Source organism: Phalaenopsis equestris, unplaced genomic scaffold (assembly GCF_001263595.1).
Source record: "Phalaenopsis equestris unplaced genomic scaffold, ASM126359v1 Scaffold000402, whole genome shotgun sequence".
Lineage (NCBI taxonomy): Eukaryota > Viridiplantae > Streptophyta > Magnoliopsida > Asparagales > Orchidaceae > Phalaenopsis > Phalaenopsis equestris.
The window spans coordinates 1,578,021-1,599,884 of record NW_018164844.1 but is presented as its reverse complement, the minus strand read 5'-3'; the positions used below and the strand labels follow the sequence as shown (position 1 = coordinate 1,599,884).

The 21,864-nt window shown below is 36.9% G+C and overlaps 1 protein-coding gene across 7 annotated transcripts in view; it reads right to left on the bottom strand.

Moving 5' to 3' along the window:
• LOC110026840 overlaps nucleotides 1-21,864 on the bottom strand; it is a 47,273-nt gene that overhangs the window by 13,315 nt on the left and 12,094 nt on the right. For all 7 annotated transcript variants that reach the window (XM_020728011.1, XM_020728010.1, XM_020728012.1 and 4 more), the window contains 2 exons: nucleotides 2,099-2,276; nucleotides 1,825-1,962 (listed from right to left, as the gene is read on the bottom strand). In XM_020728011.1, the coding sequence (XP_020583670.1) occupies nucleotides 1,825-1,962; nucleotides 2,099-2,276 (316 nt within the window). The remainder of the gene's footprint in view (nucleotides 1-1,824; nucleotides 1,963-2,098; nucleotides 2,277-21,864) is intronic.

Here is a 21,864-nt window from a genome sequence, read left to right as displayed (position 1 = left end):
TGCAATCAAGCATCCATTTAAAAATAATAAAAATTACTAAAATTTAAAAATATAATTACCATCTCGACTCAAGCTTAATTATCCCACTGACTTCATATGATCAAACTTTTTAGGATCAATGCTCTTTGGTCTTAATAGCTGTTATAATTTAATATAATATAATATTAATATTTCAATAACATTAAATCTAAATTAAATAAATCAAACTTAAATTTCGATTATCTTATACATTATCCTTCAAGGTAATCACTCCTCGATCTCGAAGTTGTATCTCAAATACTTCATGATTTCAAATATTCTATATAAATATAATTCATTAATTAAATACTAATATAAACCCAATCTTACCTAAAATTTCTTCGGTCGCCCGATATCTCTTATACATGAGCTTCGTATCGCATGCACGAGCTAGCTCTCTTCTGTTCAATTCAGCACATATAGTCATCCACTCTTCATTTTTGCTTCCCCTTCTTCTTCTTCTTCCTTGGCTAGGGCACTGGATTCCTCGCATGTAGAGCCCTTCAATAGGTTTCCCTCTCCCTGCAAGAGAAACGGCTCCTTCCTTCGGTTGGGGTTGGTCTTCTTCCACTTGGAAACCGTCGAAGTTGTTTCTTCACCTCCATTTGGTCGACAGCGTCTCCTCCGTCGGCTTCGTTCCTAGCAGTCAAATCCCCTCTTCCTTCCTCTTCTTTTTTTGTAGCTGCTTCTTCTTCTCCTTATCCTATTACTGTTTCTTCTTCTTCCTTTGTCTCTCATGCTCTCTCTTTCTCTCGCTCCCTCTAACTTTCTCTTATGCTTGGGTTCAAAAGGATGAGGGAAACGAGAGCCTTTTGTTTAAGTCATACACGAGGTGATTGTTTTCGAACAACAATTTTTTTTATAAAAATTAAAACCGATTATTAGTGTTATTTCATTCAATATTTAAATTTAATGTTGTAATTTTTACTTGGAATTAAAATAGGGTAGTTGCTACATATGCAGTTATTCTTTCATTTACTTTTCTATTAGCTATTATTGTTTCCCTAGTAGAATATTATAAATACTATTTTAATGCAATGAAATTTTAATTGTTTACATATTATTGTGCTTATATATTTCTACTTATAATTACAACTACATTATGCTTTCCACATCAAATACAGAACAAATTTAAACGGAACAACTTTAATTGATATTAGATTTTGAAGTTCATTTCAGGAATTGAGTTACCATAATCATATCCCATTTTGTCATGATCGATGTAATGACTTCAAGACCCGGGGTGTGAGAGCATCGAACACAGATTACTAATTAGATAGGCTACATAAGTGGTGTTGGTTTGCTAATTTAATAAACATTTAAAGCTTTCTAGCTTTGTGTTAGTTTATTTAGTCCACATTATAATAGGTTGTTTTAAATTGAATTTAGCGTGGATTGGCCAATCCAATCACCATATTGACATTGACAAGCACGGAAAGGCTTATGAATAGAATGGTCTCATTTTATAACCAAGCTTTAACAAAGTAGGCTCCGAATAGAAGGAACTGTGGATTTTATGACGAGTGGGTAGCATGCTTAAACAAGAAACAGGATCATGTTATGGTCCTGGGGGTAAAATTCCTTAAATAATTTGTGTATTTTGACACTCCACACAAGACTAAAAACATTTTTATAGAAGTCTAGCAAACTAATTGTATTTTATGAATAAAAAAGATTGAAGAATAAACCAAAATCACAGTTAATAGGACAAGGCACAAACAAGACTTGGAAAGAATATACCATGACATAATATATTTATATATAACATGATTGCTAACTATAATATCGAGGGCAGGGTAAACGAACCATTGCAGATTGGAATCTTGCGACGTTTAATAGAAGTAACCAGTTTGCCACATCTTTCAGGTTTCGAAGGTAAAACTTGACTCAAAGAATCCTTCATCGGAAGATCTTGACATAAGGAGCCAACATCGTTATGGCCCTCTGTATAAACCAATAAAATTTAAAATCCAGATTGTTGGCATGCATCAATTTATCCAAAAAAAAAAATTAAAAGAAATTATATGGATGTTTCAAGTGACTAAAACTAAAAACTGCAACTATACTCGCAAATTCCCACCGAATTCTATTGCATGACTTCCAATAACATGTTTTCCTTGTCCAACTACAGAAGCCCGTCTTTCACAAATCTCAACAAGGTAGTTGGGAAATTCACAGTTTTTCCCGGTCTCCAAGCATGCAAGAGATTTAAAATACTTGCTGCTCAGTATGGCCCCATCTTCATTCAACAATGTAACCTGCGATCATGAAAATAATCAAAAACTGCTCTGTTGCACAAAAGACGAGTATTTTACTGATTTAATGCATGCTAAAAGATACAGAAAAAACAGTGAATCATTTGCAATCTACTAAAAAATTAACTATGCACATAATAATGCCTGTAATTAATCAATGCCAGCACTATGAATAGATTTTGAAACAATTACAAAACAATGCCGTAAGTAATAAAATCTATTTAAATCTAGCAGTATCAACCGCAGCAGTTTCCCAAAATATCCAGCTTTGAATATATAACCCCTGACCCTACAACGTTATGAATGAAAAGCAGCATTTAACATGACCAAGATATAAATTATTCTTAACTTCTGAGTGCCAATTAAATAAGCTATATTACATGACCGGTCACACTAGACAGTTCTTGCAATTCATAAATATGAGCAGTTCGATGTGATGACCGAGCTAACTAAAATAAAGTCTATAGACTGGATCGTATCAATGATGACCACAAGAATGTTGATTCAACATTTTTTCTTATTAGAGTAGAGACGACACGAGCCGCGACTATTGGGGCAAGCATCGTCGACTGCGGGTGACGTCGTTGATTATAGAGACGATGCGAGCGAGCGTCAACGACAAAAACCTCTGCGAGCGAGTGTCATCAAGAAAGCTGCGAGGGCATGAAAACATCGTTGCGGAAGACGACGGAGAGAAAGTGACAAAACAACGAATCACCGTTGGGAATCGCCAATGAGTGAAACCCTAGCAAAGCCAGCTGCCGACGCCATATATTTTATTAATTAGATAAGTGGTAGGTGATTGAGAATATGTTGTATGTTTTCATTCTTTGCTTGTTTTATAGTTCGTAAGTTATAATGTTCTTACTTAAATTTGCCCTAGCCGGCCCACATACAATATAAGAGAATATCGTTTCTCCACCTTTCTACATATATATGTATGTGTATATATAGGCGTGCATATATATTTAGGTTTTTTAATATATATATATATATATTATGTATATGTATATGTATATATATGTATATGTATATATATATGTGCATATATATATATATATCTGTGTGTGCGCGCGCGCGCGCATACACATGTATATTGATGTGTGAGTGTGAGTGTGAGTGTGTGTGTGTGTGTGTGCAAAATATCTTTATTTTGACTCTTGAGATTCACCAAATGAGTTGAGATTACTCCGCTTAGCATTTCTCATATTATCACATTATATCGCCATCCAGACACAGTTTGAGAATTATTCATAAAATCTTTACAGGCCATGTCTAGCTTGTTTGAATTCCTCACTTAAACCTAATAACCCTTTTTAAGCCAATTCAATCCACTAGATTTTTATAGTGGTTTTTGATTTGATACACTAAGGCTGAACCTAAACAAGTATTATTTCTTTTACCAAGGTCTATTGGAGTTGTTTAAAGATTGTAATTAACCTTTAGAGCCTTTTCCCTTTGGATCTTATGAACCAGACTCATTTTCAATTTTCAACTTCAGTTTTTTAAATTTAAAAAAATTGTAAAATGAAACTTTTGTCAAACACTTTACATAAGTCCTGATAAGCTTAACTGATCCTACATAAGTCCTGATAAGCTTAACTGATCCTACCGTGCCATATCTATCCTCTCATTCTCTTAGTATGAAATCCACCATTCGAAAATACCATTTCATCTTAAAACGGTGAATTTTAGAATAGAACCAGCTATATTCTTATTGATGCAAAGAGGATTATAAATACTCATTACAAGATCTACTAATAAAGAAAGAAGTAAAAACAGGATACAATAGAAAAAAAGAAAAGAATAATAGAGAATCTAACCTAATAACTAAGCATAAATAGAAATTAATAATGGCTAAAACTAGGCATTAATAGATATTATTATACTCTCTCTCAAGTTGAAGCATAAATGTCAGTCATATTCAACTTGGATTTGAAATAGTTGAACAGTGTCCAAGGAATGTTCTTTGTGTACAAGGCTCTAGTAGTGAGTCTTGTTCACGGGAAATGCAATGGGAACATCAAGAACTTTGTCATTAGGATCCATTGGGACTGGGTTGCACAGGTGTTGACCTCATTTTTGTGAGGCCTTTGTTTCCTCTTCATAGAGTTTAGAATCTAGCCATAGGACTTTCCTATCGACTATCTTAAAAGGACTGGTGTCGGGACCCACACCATTTAGAAACTCAAACCATCTCTTAACTCTTTTGCGAAGCCTCGCAATGGTGGTCCCAAGCCATCCCCATTTGGTCGAGTGGTTATGATTTTGAGCTATCACCACCTGGTTGAGTGGCTAAGAACATGTACCATCACCACTGGGTTGAGTGGTTAGGACCAATACGTTGGAGCCCGAGTAGAGTTCCTATAGGGTTTAAAAGTCTTAGGACACCCATAATGACTTTAATACATTCGCACACACAAATATCATAGTTCGCGTCACTTGCACCTGTAAAGGTTTCACAATTAATCAAACCATAAGTTAATTTTTGAAATAACCGATCAAGAACCCGAAATTTGAACACAAATCAAATTTGACACAATTTTGATACGATCATCGACGAGGTTGTCCGGACGACCCCGAATAACGAAACGGACTGCGTCGACGCATTCAGAACGTCAATTTTATCTAGAGAGAACACTCATATTACTATAATTTCGCATATGAGCAAATCACACGCAAAGATGAACTTGCACAGACGACCCCGGATGACGAAACAGACTGCGCCGGTGCGTCCGGGACGTCGATTTTACCTGGGGAAGACATCCATTTTGCTATGATTTTATGCACAAGCGAAAAATGCACGGATTGGGAGATTTTAATATTAAATACTATAAAATTAATAAATAAAAAAAGACATTTCATTTTTCCTCCTAAATCACACACCTGACTCGCTCCCCCTCTTCTTCGGTCGACACTTCTCCCCGTGCCCTAGCTTATGGGTTCGCACGAGAGGGCTAGCCTCCTCTCCCGCGATCGGCTACACCCAAGGCCGCCCGAGCGAAGCCCTAGCTGCCGCGCTCCTCTCCCGTTCGCGACCCAGATGTGACTCGCCTCCCTCTCCTCACTAGGTCCAGCCGCACGCCTCGCCCCCTCGAGCCTCGCTCGACCGAACGGCTCGCCAATCGCGAGCCTGCCTCCTGTCCGACCCTTCTCGAGGCTGCATTTCCTCCTTCCTAAATGCGATTCTTCTTCTCTCGTCGCCTTATTCGACCACCCTGGGGGCTGGTAGGTGGGGTGTCTTCCTTCCTTGCCTATAAAAACCCCATTTGGGGAGGCATTTCTGGTTGGTTGAAATTCTGGAAAAGGGGGAGGTGCTGCCAAAATTCTGGGTATTTCTTTCTTCTTGGTTGGTTCTTCCCTAGCTTTCTTGGTGGTTGGTTTTCTCTGTTTCACTTGAACAACAAAAAACGAGGTCCCTTCTTCTTCCTTTTCTCCTTACCCTTATTCCTTTTTCTATGCTCCATTCCAATGGCCGTCACGTAAAAAAGATAATAATAAGAAAGGGAAGGAATGTTCATGTTAATGCTTCACTAGCTCTGTTTGTGATGTTTAATGACATACATCTTGATTCATGAAAAGTCTAAAAACACGAAGGCTAACGCTGCTCTTGTTTGAGGAATTTGGAACCTTGTTGATTCTGGTTAAAAAAAAAAAGAGAATAAAAAAGATATTCGTGCAAACATGTGAAGGGCTTGGTTTCATTTGTGGAAGTTCGTGCATAATATGATCACTATGTATTCGTATGTAGAATGTTGGAATTTTTTTTTTTTAATTTTATCCTTGCACTATACGATCAGCTAGAAGATGAAATAGTCATACACTTGCTAGGTTTATGCAACTGCCACCTTACTTTGAGCTTGGTGTTGCTCATGAGCATAATACTAGCTTGAGATGGATGAAACGTGTTCATTGACTCGATAGGCTTGGACTAAATGTTATGCCTTATTCACTTATATCTGATTCATTCAGGGATCGTTTTAATTCCAGCATCACACTATGTTGATTAAGGGTCTGTTTGGGAACACGTTCGCACTGCGTCGCGACAGCGAGACGCAAAATTTTCTTGTTTGGTTTGGCATCCCGTTCACGGCGGGACGCGAATATGGCCGAACGCACGCAGCGGATTCCCGCGGGTCGCGTTCGCGGAGCAGATGTTCATAGCAGGAGTCCATTATACCCCTTGACGTTGATGCTCTCACCATCCCCATCCTCACTGTCGCGTGTGTTAAGTCGTTCCTTCCTCCCGACCCTGCCCTAACCGAAATCGGGAGCCTCTCCGTGGCGTATCTTCCCCAACCGAAGAAACGCCTGTGATTCCTCTCTGATTCCCAAACTCCACAACTTCTAAGCCCCCCTTGTCGAGAACCGACCACAGCCTTTGTCCTCTTCCGTCACAGCAACTTCTCGTCACCTTTCCCGACCGAAACCAAGCTCTTCACCACTCTCCGGCAAGCTTTGCCAAAACTCTGACCACCAGAAGGACCAACAACTATATTACGGCGTGCAAGAATCACCGGTGCAAGGATCACCAAAGCTCCCATCTCTCTGCTACTCCACCTTTAACAACAAAAGAAGGTCACGAAACCTTTTCACTGTTAAATTTTTTTTTTTATATATTTTTATGTGCCTACCACCTAAACATTCATAATTTATATCAAATTTTTTACTGTTTTACATAGCCAGTGCATAAAAAAAAAGAGAGGGATTTAGTGCATTTTATTCGATTTTTATTGATTTACATATCTATCATTTAAACTTTCACGAAATCTTTTTTTAGAAGTGAGGGTATATGAACTTTAAGTTATGTTTAAAAATGAATTTTCGCTTCAGAAGTTTCAAAAATGTACCTATTACAGCTCTTTTAAACAATTTTAACAAACAAGGGCAACATGGTCATTTCTTCAAAAATAGTTGCTCCACAGCTGTTTTCACACAGTTGTACCAAACAGACAGTCAGTTTCCCCGCAGCTGCTTCCCTGCAGCAGTTTCCTGGGGCAGCGCAGCTGCAGCTGAAAAGCTGGGAAGCTACAGCTGCGCCAAACAGAGCCCGCAGCAGCTTCCTGAGGCAGCGCAGCTGCAGCTGAAAAACAGGGAAGTTGCAGTTGCGCCAAACAGAGCCTAAATGCTAAAATGTGAGACGTGTAAGCCCTCTTTCACCTTAAGTTGTTGTAGTCTTGTCATTTCGTTTGTTGCTTGGGGTCTTGTGGTTCCAATGTTGTTTTGGTTTTGCATATATAGCACTTAAAAAAAAAAACTTGTTACTTACAAAGCTTACATCCAGTGGGTTTGGTGTCTTGCTCTTTAAAAAAATCTGAAAGGGTTTTATTTATTATTTGCAAAGTGCGCAGAGCTTCGATGCTTTACTTTTTACAAAAATCTGAAAGCTACAATGTCACATTTGGAAAATTTGGAGAAATTTGATGCTTTATTTTTACAAAAATCTGAAAGTTTACATATCATATTAGGAAAATTTGGAGAAATTTGATTCTTTACTTTTACAAAAATCTGAAACTTTACATGTCACATTTGGAAAGTGTGGAGAGCTTCCATGTTACATTTGGAGAAATTTGATGTTTTACATTTACAAAAATCTGAAAGTTTACATGTCACATTTAGAAAATTTGGAGAAATTTGATGCTTTACTTTTACAAAAATCTGAAAGTTTACATGTCACATTTGGAAAGTGTGGAGAGCTTTCATGTTACATTTGGAGAAATTTGATGTTCTACTTTTAAAAAAACTTGAAAGTTTACATGTCACATTTGAAAATTGTGGAGAGCTTCGATGTTTTACTTTTTACAAAAATCTAAAAGTTTTCATGTTACATTTGGAAAGTGTGGAGAGTTTTGGTGCATCACTATAAAAAAAATCTGAGAGCCTTTTATGTTTGTTTACAAAGCTCGGAATTTGGTGTTATACTCATGTGAAAATCTGAAAGTTTGCATATTCTCTTTGCAAAGACTTATGGCTTTGGTGTCATACTCATGTGAAAAATCTAAATGGTTGTATATTCTCTTTGTAAAGACTTATGGCTTTGGTGCATGGCGCTATCCTCATGTGAAAAAAATCTGAAAGATTGCATATTCTCTTTGTAAAGACTTATGGCTTTGATGTTTTATATTTGAAAAATCTGAAAACTTTTCAAACTCTATTTGGAAAGTTTGGGAGAGTGATAATGTTTTACTTTTAAAAAACCTGAAAGTTTTAAGTGTTTTATTCAGAAAATTTGGAAGTCTTTTCGAGTCATTTTGATTTTTGAAGATTTGAAAGTCTTTGGAGCTTCTTTCTTTTTAAAATTTGAATTGTTTCATTTGGGTCTTTTTTTATCCCAAAACGTTACTTTTACGTCATTTTAAATGTTATATTTTTGTTGTCTTGAAAACTTCAAATGCATTTTTCGAGTCCAATTTGTTTGATGTTTTGAGAGTTGGTTTGATTATAAAGAATTTAAACGCTTTTAAACCGATTTACTTACGGTTTCACTTCTGGCTTTGCTAATTTTGTTTAAGTGGGTCGGCCTCCTCCGCTTATTTGGTTTTGTTTTCCTTTTTTTCTTGCGAATGGTTAACTTAAAAATGAGAATTTCTGATTCAATTATTTTCAAGATTGATTCACGCCTTTAAAAAAAAGGTAATCAGATGGGAGAGAACTAAAAGAAAAACAATGATAATTAGTCTGTTGAGATGATTGAAACCTAAAGAGAAATAGGGTAGCAAATCATTCACTATTTTTTTTTACATAAGAAGAATAAAATTACAACAGTGAGAACTGTTACGAATTGGGAGAAAGTAAGAGCTCAAATGATTCAAGAGTTAGGGGCATGAATTGAAAGATCATTAGGCTATCAATTAGGACTCCTAAGCATTGATTAGTCTAAAGCCCAATTGTTTTAATTAGGATTGAAACACATTTCATGAACTTTTTTGGCAAAATTAAAAATTCACCCACTAGGTCTTAAGAGCATGATGGTGAGTTAAGTTTGATCTAAAGATGTTCAAGGATTAGTTGAAAAACACTTAATTGAAGAGAACACTTTAAAACACTTTAAACTCAAGTTAAAGTGTAAGCTTCCTAGATTTTAGGAGAACACCCTAGGTTAAAGGTCATCTACATTTAATTGAAGAGAACACTTTAAAACACTTCAAGCTCAGGTTAAAGTGTAGACTTCCTAGATTTTAGGAGCACGCCCTATGTGAAAGCTCATCTACCCAATTTTCAAATGGATACTGAAGCTTGGCACCTGACCCTAATTCATAAGTTAGTTAAAGCAATAAACAATATATGCACTAGGTTGTGATTCATGACTGATTTAATTAAATCAAATAGTGAAATTTTCGTCATAACTTTCATAACTTTTCGTCATAACTTGACCTAAAATGAAACTCAATGCTCTGAGATTTGAGCATGAATCTTACACTCAAATCCTCCTTGCAATTGGGGACATTCCCAACGTCACATATAAATCACTCACCCTTGGTTTTTTATACGTGAAATTGTGTTTTGTTTTATTTGTTTGTGTTTTTTTTTCTACATTTTTTTTCGAGTCTCTGTGGGTCACTTTCATTTTCGTCAGGGCTTTTCATATGCTACTCCATCATTTATTCTGTTATACATGAACACATGTTTGTCCTGCTAGCTGAATTTTTCTATTATACTGTTACCAGCGATGCTGGTCCCATTTACAGACACAGCAATAACAAGAAACTCAGGTACTCAAAGTTTACAGTATATTTATAGCATTTTACTGCATTTCCTTTATACTATTTTTATTTATCGTACCTTATACTGTTTTTCATTTACTGAACTTCCTTATAGCATAGTTAGTTTATGTATGTTTTAAATTAACAACAAAATATTTTGAATACAGCCGAGTTTAGGAGGTACACGGTGATAGGTCACCAAATAACAATATTGCACGCTCACATATAAAACACTGAACCTAAAACTATTACTACATTGAGCATGAAGCAACTCTTCGTAGGCAACACAACCAGGACATAGCGGACGGGAATGACGATCTACAACAGTACAACAAATCTACGACAACTAAACATTTTCTTTACTTTAAATAACAAGTCATAGGATTTCGAGGTGGTTCACCTAGCGCAACGTAAATCCTCGCATATTATCTTTAGGCTTTTGCACAATCTTGTTGTGCAATTATAACTCTTAACACTTTTTTTAGGATTCTGAGATTGTCGTACGGTACGGTGTAAATTCTCCTATATCTCTAGGTTATTTGCATGATCGGATATTGTTCGAATATAAGTCATTAACTCTAAATAAATTGCAGGATTAAACATTAAATAACATCATTTCAAAGACATAAAGCCAAACAATATGATAGTTATGAGGTCACCGGGGTTTTCCTCAAATTCGTGATATTTCATACTCTTCATTCCTTTGGATTCCTTAAAATAAATGCTACTATTTGAGCCACTCTCATTTGACTTTCTCATGTCCAATCTTGGAAACCTAAAATTTGAAATCTTGAAGGCACAACCACTGATATTAATCGAGTCTTCTTAAGTGACTCCGGTCATTTAAGATATAATTAACTATAGGAACTTGTTTCTATAAGGAACTAAAAAACTCAGGTAAAATAAATCTTATTTAATCCTTATATTAGGTAGGGGAACTTGTCGTCAATACATAAAAAGTTTTGCAGACCAAACAGATGTCACAAAATTCTTTGGTTTGGGTGATTGAGCCTACCACAAGTGATATGTTTATCCTTCGAGATAATGTATTAGATGTGGTATCACGCTCTGCCGTCCAAACTATCAAATATGTGAAACATGTTTGGTCTCATTTATTTTAAAATCAAAATATTATTTTTTAAGAAAATCAAAATTACATTGATATCTATATATACTTAAATTCAAATTCAAATTCATTTTTCGAAAATTTCGGCCAACAACAGAAGAAAATTGTTCTCTGTCAAAATATCAATCACATATTTTTGCTGAGACGGGCTAATACCCTGAGATGACCGAACAGCTTCCATACCTAAGAAGTACCAGAGAGATCCCAAGACTTTCATTTTAAAGGAAGCAGTAAAAATATCTTTTAGAAACTTCAATGTTGGTAGATCATAACATATGAGAACAATTTCGTCAACATAGATGATAAAAAATAGCTACCTAATCGTTGAAGAAAAGTCAGAAGAAGAGAGTGTGGTCCGATTAAGCCTGAGTGAATCCATGGTCTGCCACCACCTTTGTGAATTTCCCGAACCATGCCCGTGGTGATTGCTTCAATCCATAGAGGGATTTTCGCAGTCTATATACTTGCTCTGTGAGGCAGTGGTGTCAAAGCCTGGTGGAAGAACCATGTATACCTCCTCTAAAAGATCGACATTCAGAAATGCATTCTTCACATCAAGCTGAAACGAAGATCAATCCAGAATCATTGCAAGGGATAAGAGGACACGAATGGTATTTAATTTAGCAACTGGAGCAAATGTCTCTTTATAGTCAACTCTGTAGGTCTGTGAATACCCTTTGGTGACTAATTGTGCCTTATTGCGTTCAAAGAATCCCTCTGATTTAAACTTAATAGTAAAAATATATTGGCATCCCATTGCTTTCTTGCCCCGACTAAGATCAACAATGTCCGAAGTATGGTTACGCTGAAGAGCATTCATCCTCCATGACAACATCTTTCCAGGTTGGGTATGCTAAGGCACCGTCAATAGTAGATGGAAGTTGATGATTAGTCAGGACCATACCAAATGCTTTATAGATTGACGATAATCTGCGAAGAGACATTTTGCCATGGGATAAAAAAGAGCATGTCTAGTTGCGTACGTTACTAGAGGAACCAACTTCCTCATTTGGAGTAGGAGCAGTGCTAAGGATGTCATCCAAAGGAGATTCAGAGTTCAGCAAGGATTTAGCAAGCTCCAGAGTAGGTGCATCAAAATGAGTGGGACGAGTGTAGACATAAAGAGTGAGAGGATGTGCTGGTGAAACCAAAGGGGCAGAGGGCTCCTTGGTGGTAGGAGTGGGTAGAACAAAAGGAACAAAGGGTTCTTTGATGGTAGGTGAAGTGAGGGGAACATCCACAGAAGTAGAGTAAGGAACATTGTCTAAGAATTCTAGCTCCCCCTCATTAGAGATATTGTTAAGAATGTCGAAAGATTTTCAAAGAAGACATCATCACTCACATAGACCTTATTTGTGGTCAAAGCATTGATAACCCTTTTGAATGATAGAGTATCCGAGAAAAATACATTTTATGGACCAGGGATCAAGTTTACTTCGAGTTGGGGTCGTGTTCCAAACAAAGGTTGTGCACCAAAAAATTTGAAGACCCGATTGTTAGGAAAGCACGATCTCAAAACGGTTAAAGAGGTACGGTTAAAGAGGTACGGAACTTATCGACAGCACCGTGTTGGATTTAAATGTCGTAGCGAGACCCTTGGCAACGGAAGAATTGGCTGACAATTTGGAAGTAGGTTTTTCGTGGTGCTTCCAACACTTATCACAAGTATGGATGAGCTTATGATAATAATCACAAGTGGGATGACTAGCCTGAGGTTGAGAACTATTAGAGACCAAGACCGATGCTTCGGCCTACAGAGTAAAAGCACCAAGCATGACAAGTCTCTGGCTCTCATCGCGACGAATCTCAGCGAAAGCAACGCGAGTCGAAAAAGGAGGATCTCTAACAAGGATACGTCCCTGAACTTCATCAAGATCTTTGTTGAGGTCTGCTAGAAATTGGAACGTGCGGTCCTTTTCTACAATTTTCTAGAAGAGAGATAAGTAGGTTGTAAATTCTAAAGTGTAGTCATAATATATGTTGCATTTCATCCATAACGCAACCAGATTATTGTAATATTGGGTCATGGTCTTAGATCCTTCTTTTGTCTCACGGACTTTCTTAGACACCTCATTGAGTTGGTTGAAATTCCCTACATCTGAGTAGTTATCACCGACTACTATCCAGAGGGTACTAGCGAAAGAGAAGAACATATACGATTAGTCAATCGAAGTCTCCATGGAGTTGATCAGTCACTACATGACCATGGAATTTTCCACTTCACAAGCTTCATACGTTGGGTCAATCTTTGGAGGTTCACAAACCTACCAATGAGAAGACTGAATTTTCCACGACCTTTGATGACTAAAGACACAGATTGGGACCATCAAAGAAAGTTCAAGACGTTCAATTTATGAGTTGTTATCAAGAAGAAATATTGTTTTCCGGTCTCAAACCTACAGAGCAATAGAGGTTAGTGTCGAACTTCAGAAGGATTCAAATACACCCTCAGAAGGTGGCTCCGTGGTGGAGCCCTATGACTGAGCTAAAGGAGATGTTGGGATGTCGAGACATAGGACTATTCTGTTGCAGGATGGAGAACTAGCAACAGGAGATCCTGCAAAGGTAGATACAGCCTCGGGAAGGAGTTCCGAAGATTCAGGAAAAAGACCCGACTGGCATAGGAACAGTCCAGCGGCAGGAAGCCCTAGCCAGCTGAACTGAGGATCTAGAGGGGCATCCAGTCGGTCGAAGGAAGAATCTGCGCCTGAAAGGCAGACCTAGCCGCTGAATCGAACCGCTGGAGGGAGAACCGGTCGTTGGAACGAAAGATGTCGCTGAAACCGATCACTGGAATGAACATTGTGCCCGGAAGACTGACCTAACCGTTGGATCGAACAGCTGGAGGGAGAACCGACGTTGGAAAAAACCGAAGCTCTGCTACCATGTTCATTAGAAAATACAACCAGTTAAATTATAGGATCTACTATAATTGCAAAAAGGGGTATAAATAGCAATTATGGGATCTACTAGTAAGAAAAGAAAAAAAACAGGATACAAGAGAAAAAGAAAAATGAATGATAAAGAATCCAAGCTCATAACTTAGAATAAACAGAAATTAAAAAAGTCTAAAACTAGCCATTAATAAATATTATAATAAAAACCTTTTATTTTCCTAATTAACCATAACTTTTGTAAACAACCAATTTGGAAACTTAATACTGAAATGCTTCTATAGATTAGAGAATCCAGCCATATTCGGTTGTGATAGAAAAGCCTTCTATTTTCCTTTATAACTAATTCCTACAACCTTATTTGAATCATTCTAGCAATTACATGTCATTCTTCACTGTTTTCCCGAAAAACATTAGTAAACAATTATTGTTGATGTGGACAAACCAAGGACTGTAGAATTTACTAGGTTGATATCGCCAGGGAATTTGCAGCAGCGGCTGCTTGTACTTAAAATACTTCCAGCGGCTGCATGTCGATGGACTTCAGCTTTTGGAAGGTATGATTTCTGCTGGAGGTGAGGTCCTCTTGTTTTATTATAGAGGTGGTGACCTTGCAACTGTAAACGTAAAACAGAAAGGAAGAAACTGCTGAAAGAGAAAAAATCGTAATTACAAGTTTGACTCAATTGAAAGCTAAAAATTGATTTAAAAAATAGCCAAGTAGGATAAACACTAAGGGCCCGTTTGACACAGCTTATAAGTGCGGGCGACGTTTTGAAAACGCCGCCTCACTGTTTGGTTCCCACTTATCGAGAGATTATTGAAAAATGCGTTTTCTAAATTGTAAAAGACGCGGACCGCGGGCTGACCCCCGCTGTCCACGTTTTCCGATTCCAATTTACGCAATACGCCCTCGATCCCGCTCTCGTGACCTTGCTTTGTCCTTCGCCTCTCCTGTGACCCTAGCTTCGCCTCTCGCTCTCGTCTCTGTTCAAAGCCCCGGCTAGGAGCTTCGCCTCTCGCTCTCGTCTCCGTTCAAAACCGGATCGCAGTCGTTCGCCTAACACTCCCGTCACCAACCCGTTCGACGTCGGATCCAGCAACCCTTCGCCTCTCGCTCCCATCAGCAAGCCGTTTGACGTCAGATCCAGCAGGGCTTCGCCGCTCGCTCCTGTAACCTTGCCATTCGACGCCGGATTGAGGCTTGCTCCCATAACAATTGTTCGACGCCGGATTCAGCAACGAAGAATCCATCGTCGGAGTCCAGCAGCGGAGAACCATCCACAGATCTGCTTCTTTCTCGAAGTGGTTCTTCGGACTTCACTCCTTTTCCACCTTCTTCGGTTTTTCTATAGTCTTCTTCGGTTTTCCTCGCTACAGATATATCTTCTTCGTTTTCTTTGTCATTACACTTTTACAGCGACTTTAGTTTTTTTAATCATCTGCGGTTTTGCCTAAAGGAACAATATCGATATTTTGTAATCACTAGATCTGATATTTTGCTTCAATGTCAGATCTAGTGATTTCAATGTAATCACTATCCGTTTTAAGCATCTGCGGTAAATGAGCAATATCGATATTTTGATCCATAAAAGCAAATAGATCCCTCAAGATATTGCCTAAAATTTTGCTTCAATGTCAGATCTAGTGATTACATATTGCTTCGTTCTTTTCCAATAATTATAGAGATATGTTGTTTCAATTCTTATTTTGGTTGTTAGGATGGGTATCTTTTGTCGGTCTTATCGTTCTATTTTTCTTATTTTGGTTGTTAGGATGGGAATCTTTTGTCGGTTTGATTGCTTCTTGCCTGTTGGAATTGTCATGTGCTAGTTGCATGCCCCTTTGGCTTCTCTCTATGAAGTCGGTTCGATTACAAATTCTTGATTTGTATGAAATTTTTTTAAATATGATGAATCCTAGAGATGCACAATCATTAAACCAAGCTAGGAAATACATTTTTCTATCTTCAGAATGGAATCATCAAGATTTATTTTAGGTATGTTTTGATCTCAGTTTCTCTCTTCTCCTTCTTCATTGTTGATGGTTTGTGTGAAACTCAATGAGATTTTTTTGCAATTGATTTGTTTTGGTTGTTGGAAATTTGAAATATACAAGTTACTCAAGAGTTTTTGTTTATTGTTGGATGGTGAAAGGTTCGAAGCTTTTAAGGTATGTTGATTATTGTTAGATGGAGCAATCATCATCTGTTACTTTTAAAAAGGTGCAAGTGCTAAGTATTACTCTTATAGTTTTCAAGTTTTTATTCTAAACCCTAAACATATTGGATCAATATTTGGTTTTTAGTTTTTACACATCTCTGTTTTCATGTTATTAGATGCTTCTGGCATATTTTACAATTCCTATGTATTTACATCTTTAACTCTGAAACTTCATTGTTGGCTTTTGACATTTACGTACATATATATCTAACTGTTTATAACATATTGGATCAATATTTGGTTGATTGTTGGAGAATATTGAAGTTTTGTTGTCCTCTTGATGAAATGAGTCCTTTAAGTCTTATTTTTCTATTTTATAATCTTTTGTTGTCTAATTTTTTATTTTGAAATTTTTAGAGGGTGGATATAGAAATTGTTCTTTTGTTTTGTGATTTCTTTGCCATGAAAAGAAACATTTTGTGTTTATCCGTTAATCTGACAGAACTCAATGAGTAAAGCTAAAGAGGCTGGAACATCGGTCATGTGAGATAGAGAAATTACTATGATCTTTTATGATTTATGTGTGAGGGAGGTTGAGGTGGGAAATAAACCCATTATATTTTTTAGCAAAGAAGGGTGGCGAAATATCTTGGTTAAATTCAAAGAAATGACTGGAAGAGCTTACTATCGCATGAAAATGAAGAACAAATGTGACCAATTAAAGAAGGATTGAAAACTATGGAAAGAACTGAAAAGGGGATCAACGGGAATGGGTTGGGATCCAATTAAGCAGACAATAGAGGCACCAGAAGAATGGTAGGCTGAAAAACTATAGGTGCATAATTAACTCTTTTTATTTTATGTTTAATTTAATTTCGCATTGAGTTGACATTATTTTATTAATGCACATTTGTTATCTATATCAAGCAGTGCCGTCAGCAAAAAAATTTAAATTCGTTCGCATTGATCCAGTAATGGAGGAAAAATAATATGGAATGTTCACTGGGGTTGTCGCTACAGGAACTCATGCGTTCACCCCAAATGATATAGGGTTTGGCAGCTCAGCCCAAGAGATGGATACCGTGCAGATAGGTGATTCAAGCGACCGTCCTAACCATGTTCACACAGATGTTCAATCCACGAGTGTGCCCAAGCATCCCAGGGTAGAAAAGAAGAACAAAGGGGTTGCTTTCATTAAAGGCACTATTGATGCACTTGTTGAAACATGTAAAGCTCGGTCTTCTCTTCATCGCAGGACAGCTCAATTGATGAGTGTCTTCAGGTACTCAATACATATTCTGATGTTAAGGCAGACGATGATAACTACATTCAATACATGAAAGTGTTACGAGATCCAACCATCAGACAATTTTTTATGAAGTTGGAACCGAAATACCGAGTGAAATACTTGCGATCTTTTATGGACGACTGAATATTTAAGTTATTATGTACTTTAATTTCTATTGTTCTATGTTATGTTTATGTGACGCACACTTTTTTTCTCCTCCGTAGATGTTTTAGACAGTTCACTTATGTGGTTGTTGTTTATGTGTGGCAAATTTTATTATATATTATTTTTGTTTTGCCCAAAGTTCATGTGTTCTATTTATCTTTCATAGCATACTTTTGTTCTTATTACTAAAGTTAATTCATTTTCCTTTTAATAATTTTGTAGTATGGAAGAAGAAGATATCCACCACATACGCACAGTCGCATTTACCCTTACTTTATTGTAATATTACTATCTTAAATGCGTTGACCGAAACCCGTGTATGACTTCAACTCAAGTAGGAGACAGATGGGCTGGTGAGTTATTACGGGGTCATCCAACACGGTTCTTTAATATGTTCCGTATGACACAAGAAATATTTCATGATCTGCTAAATGAACTCCGGATCAATCATGGGTTACACGGCTCTGCAAGAACAACCCCAAGAGAAGTGCTTGCAATAACTCTGTATGTCTTATCTCAAAATGAATCAATAAGAGGGGCTATGGAGCGTTTCCAACATTCATCTGAAACCATCAGCCGATATTTCTCAGTTGGTTTGAACTCTCTTATTAGTTTGGCCCATAAGGTAGTGAAACCCGAGGATCCAACGTTCCATTCAATTCCTTCACAAATTGCAAATAACTCTCGATACATGTCATTTTTTAAGATCTGTCTTTTATCATTACATTTATCTTTCTACCTTTATTACATTACAGTTTAAAAAAATTTATAGTTGTAACTCCAGAATTGCATTGGAGCTATTGATGGGACACACGTCAATGCATGACTATCTAGTGAAGAAAGAGTTGCGTACATCGGCCGATGCGGTTCCCCAACACAAAATGTTATGGTTGCATGTGATTTTAATATGTGTTTTACTTTTGTCATGGCTGGATAGAAAGGAAGCGCCCGCGATAGTCGTGTTTTCAAGTTCGCTACCAGAAACTTGAGACAAGGATTTCCATACCTACCTCAGGGTAAATACTATTTGGTTGATGTTGGATATTCATTACAAAGGGGATATCTGAAGCTCTATCCAGATACGAAGTACCACATTCCTGATTTTGAAAGATCTAGTGGTGTCGCACGAGGCAAAAAAGAGATTTTTAACAAAAGACACTCTTCATTGCGCGAGGTAACTGAAAGAGCGTTCGGACTGTGGAAGAAGAAGTGGTTCATATTACGGGATATGTCGTCCTACCATTTTTCAAAGCAAGTACAAATAGTTATTGCCACAATGACGCTACACAATTTCATCCGGCGCCACCCTTCCAGATCAGATACGGAGTTTGTCATTTTAGAAGATGATTCAGTGCAAGTCTCACCTGAAGGATTTGAATATCATGTGGGACGTTCAATACATGAAGAGTTTGGTTTAGAAGATGCATGCACTCGAGAGGATGAAGGTGCATCAGAGATTGCGACTTTACGAGAACAAATAGCAGATGATATTCTCCGGTCATGATAACAGCAAAGGCATAATAGACATTTTGTCTTGTTCTAAAGGAATATTGTTGGTAGAGCTTACCTGTCATGAGCTTTGATTTATGCAAAGGTGGTTTTAACAAAGATGAATCTGAGCTTGAACATGTTTTATGGTTGAATTTATGGACATATTTAGCTTATTACAGTGAGCTTGAACATGTTTTATGGCATAATATATCAGCTTAAAAAAATTTACTTCTCTGCTCTGGTTCATTTCCTAATGTACTGTTGGCTACGCACATAAACAACTCAATGATTAATAAATGTGTAACTCTACACACACTTTTCACCACTTTTTACTTTCATCACCTGTACTTATGTCCCTTGTAAGAGAATAATAAGAGGTCTTCTCTTTTATGGTTGAATTTATGTGGTTTTGTTTCTTGGTTCTATTATACATGGGAACATATTTATGCTTTAAAACTATGGTATGGTTATGGAAGCATCTAATGCTGATTTATTCTTGGTTCTAGTATCATGCACTACAAAATGTCACGACACTATGGTATGGTTATGGAAGCATCTAAAATTTGTAAGCAATCTATATGTAGCTTGGATGGCCCCATGCTATGTATGTAGCTTGGATGGCAACCGCTACTATGGTATGACCCATTGGGGTCGAAATTAGGGTATGTTGGATTCAATGTTGGCCGAAATTTTGGATGGTTTCTTGGTTCTATTATACATGGGAACATATTTATGCTTTAAAACTATGGTATGGTTATGAAAGCATCTAATGTTGATTTATTCTTTGTTCAAGTATCATGCACTACAAAATGTCCCGCACTATGGTATGGTTATGGAAGTTAAAATTTGTAAGCAATCTGTATGTAGCTTGGATGACCCCTTGCTATGTATGTAGCTTGGATGGCAACCACTACTATGGTATGACCCATTGGGGTCGAAATTACGATATGTTGGATTCAATGTTGGTCGAAATTTTGGATGGTTTCAATTTTGGTTCTTTTGAAATCAAACTAATGTTGAAGTTGTAATCTATTTTTAGTTTCATTTTTATGGCTGTGAAGCTGTAATCTATTTTGTTTCATTGAAAAATATTGCAATAAGGTCTATGCAATATTGTTGAAGCTGTAATACATGAACAATGCAGTACATGCTCCGTGCTCTATATGCAGTGGCCTGAACTCCGTTAGATATGCAATATTGTTGAAGCTTCATTACTTAAAGATTTGGTGTTAGATAAGTAAACACACAATAATTGATGTTCTAAATGATGAATGTGGCCTGAACTTGGTGCTCTGTAGATTTTTTGTTTGATATTGGTGCTTGTAGATTTTTACTCTTCTAATGCAGTGGTGTTGAAGGAGTTTCGGCAGACCATGCCTAGAAGGAATTTCACCTTTTATAAAGGCACGGTGGTTGGTAGCTGTTTGTAAATTTCATATGTATTTACATATCTAGCATCTAAATATGAAGTCTTATGCAGTAGAAGGAATTTCACCCAAATAAGGAATTTCACCCAAAGAATGAAGTTTAGGTGTCGGGAATATGTATAAATTTCACCCATAAGTTTATAAATTTCGGCAGCCCATATCTAGCATCTAAATATGCAGTTGAATATAAGGAATTTCAGCAACCTTGGGACTCAGCATCTGTTTGACTGCAAATGAAGGCTTGCTTAAGCAAAGCCTGTAAAAAGATGAGGTGTTGTCTAATGAATATTAAAGTAGACTCAGCATGATTGAACTAAATTGATGCCATTTATTTTCTAACTTTTCTGTTTGACTGCAAATGAAGGCTTAAGCAAAGTGTTGTGTATGTCAAGAGTAAAAAATATGGGACTTATTTATGAAACAAATTCGATGTCATTTATTTTCTACCTTTTTGATGTTCTTTAGGGCTGCTATCTACTGGGTTGAGGAAAAGTGAGATTGCTATGTAATCACCCTATATTAATGTAATTTACATAAATAACATATGGCCCCATCTGCTTCAATAAACCCTTCTGTGATTCTTTTCTAATTTGGGGCATTTACATACATCGCATACAATTCTGATGTGTTTATATCCACACCTAAACTTTCATATTTACATACACAGCACTCAAATCTTTAATCTCACATCTGAAATAGCACTATTAGAAATTTTTAAATGTCGAATCTACCTTTTAATGATTTTGCTTCAATGTCAGATCTAGTGATTTCAATGTAATCACTATCCGTTTTAACCATCTGCGGTAAATGAGCAATATCAAAATTTTGATCCATAAAAGCAAATAGATCCCTCAAGATATTGCCTAATATTTTGCTTCAATGTCAGATCTAGTGATTACATATTGCTTCGTTCTTCTCCAATAATTATAGAGATATGCTGTTTCAATTCTTATTTTGGTTGTTAGGATGGGTATCTTTTGTCGGTCTTATCGTTCTATTTTTCTTATTTTGGCTGTTAGGATGGGAATCTTTTGTCGGTTTGATTGCTTCTTGCCTGTTGGAATTGTCATGTGCTAGTTGCATACTCCATGCAATCTCCATTCCAAGGAAATAACTTTCAGGGCACATAGGTCTTTTAATTCAAAATCCCTTTTTAGCTTTCTTTGTAAGTTATAGATTTCTTCTTCATCATCCTTTGTAATCCTTGTGTCATCTAGAGAAACAGTTAGGGTTAATTTTATTTATTCTTTGTGGTATTTTATAAAAGTTGTTGGCTTTCCGTTGTCTGTATATTAATGTTTCGATGCTCCAATGCAATATTAATATTTTTATGAA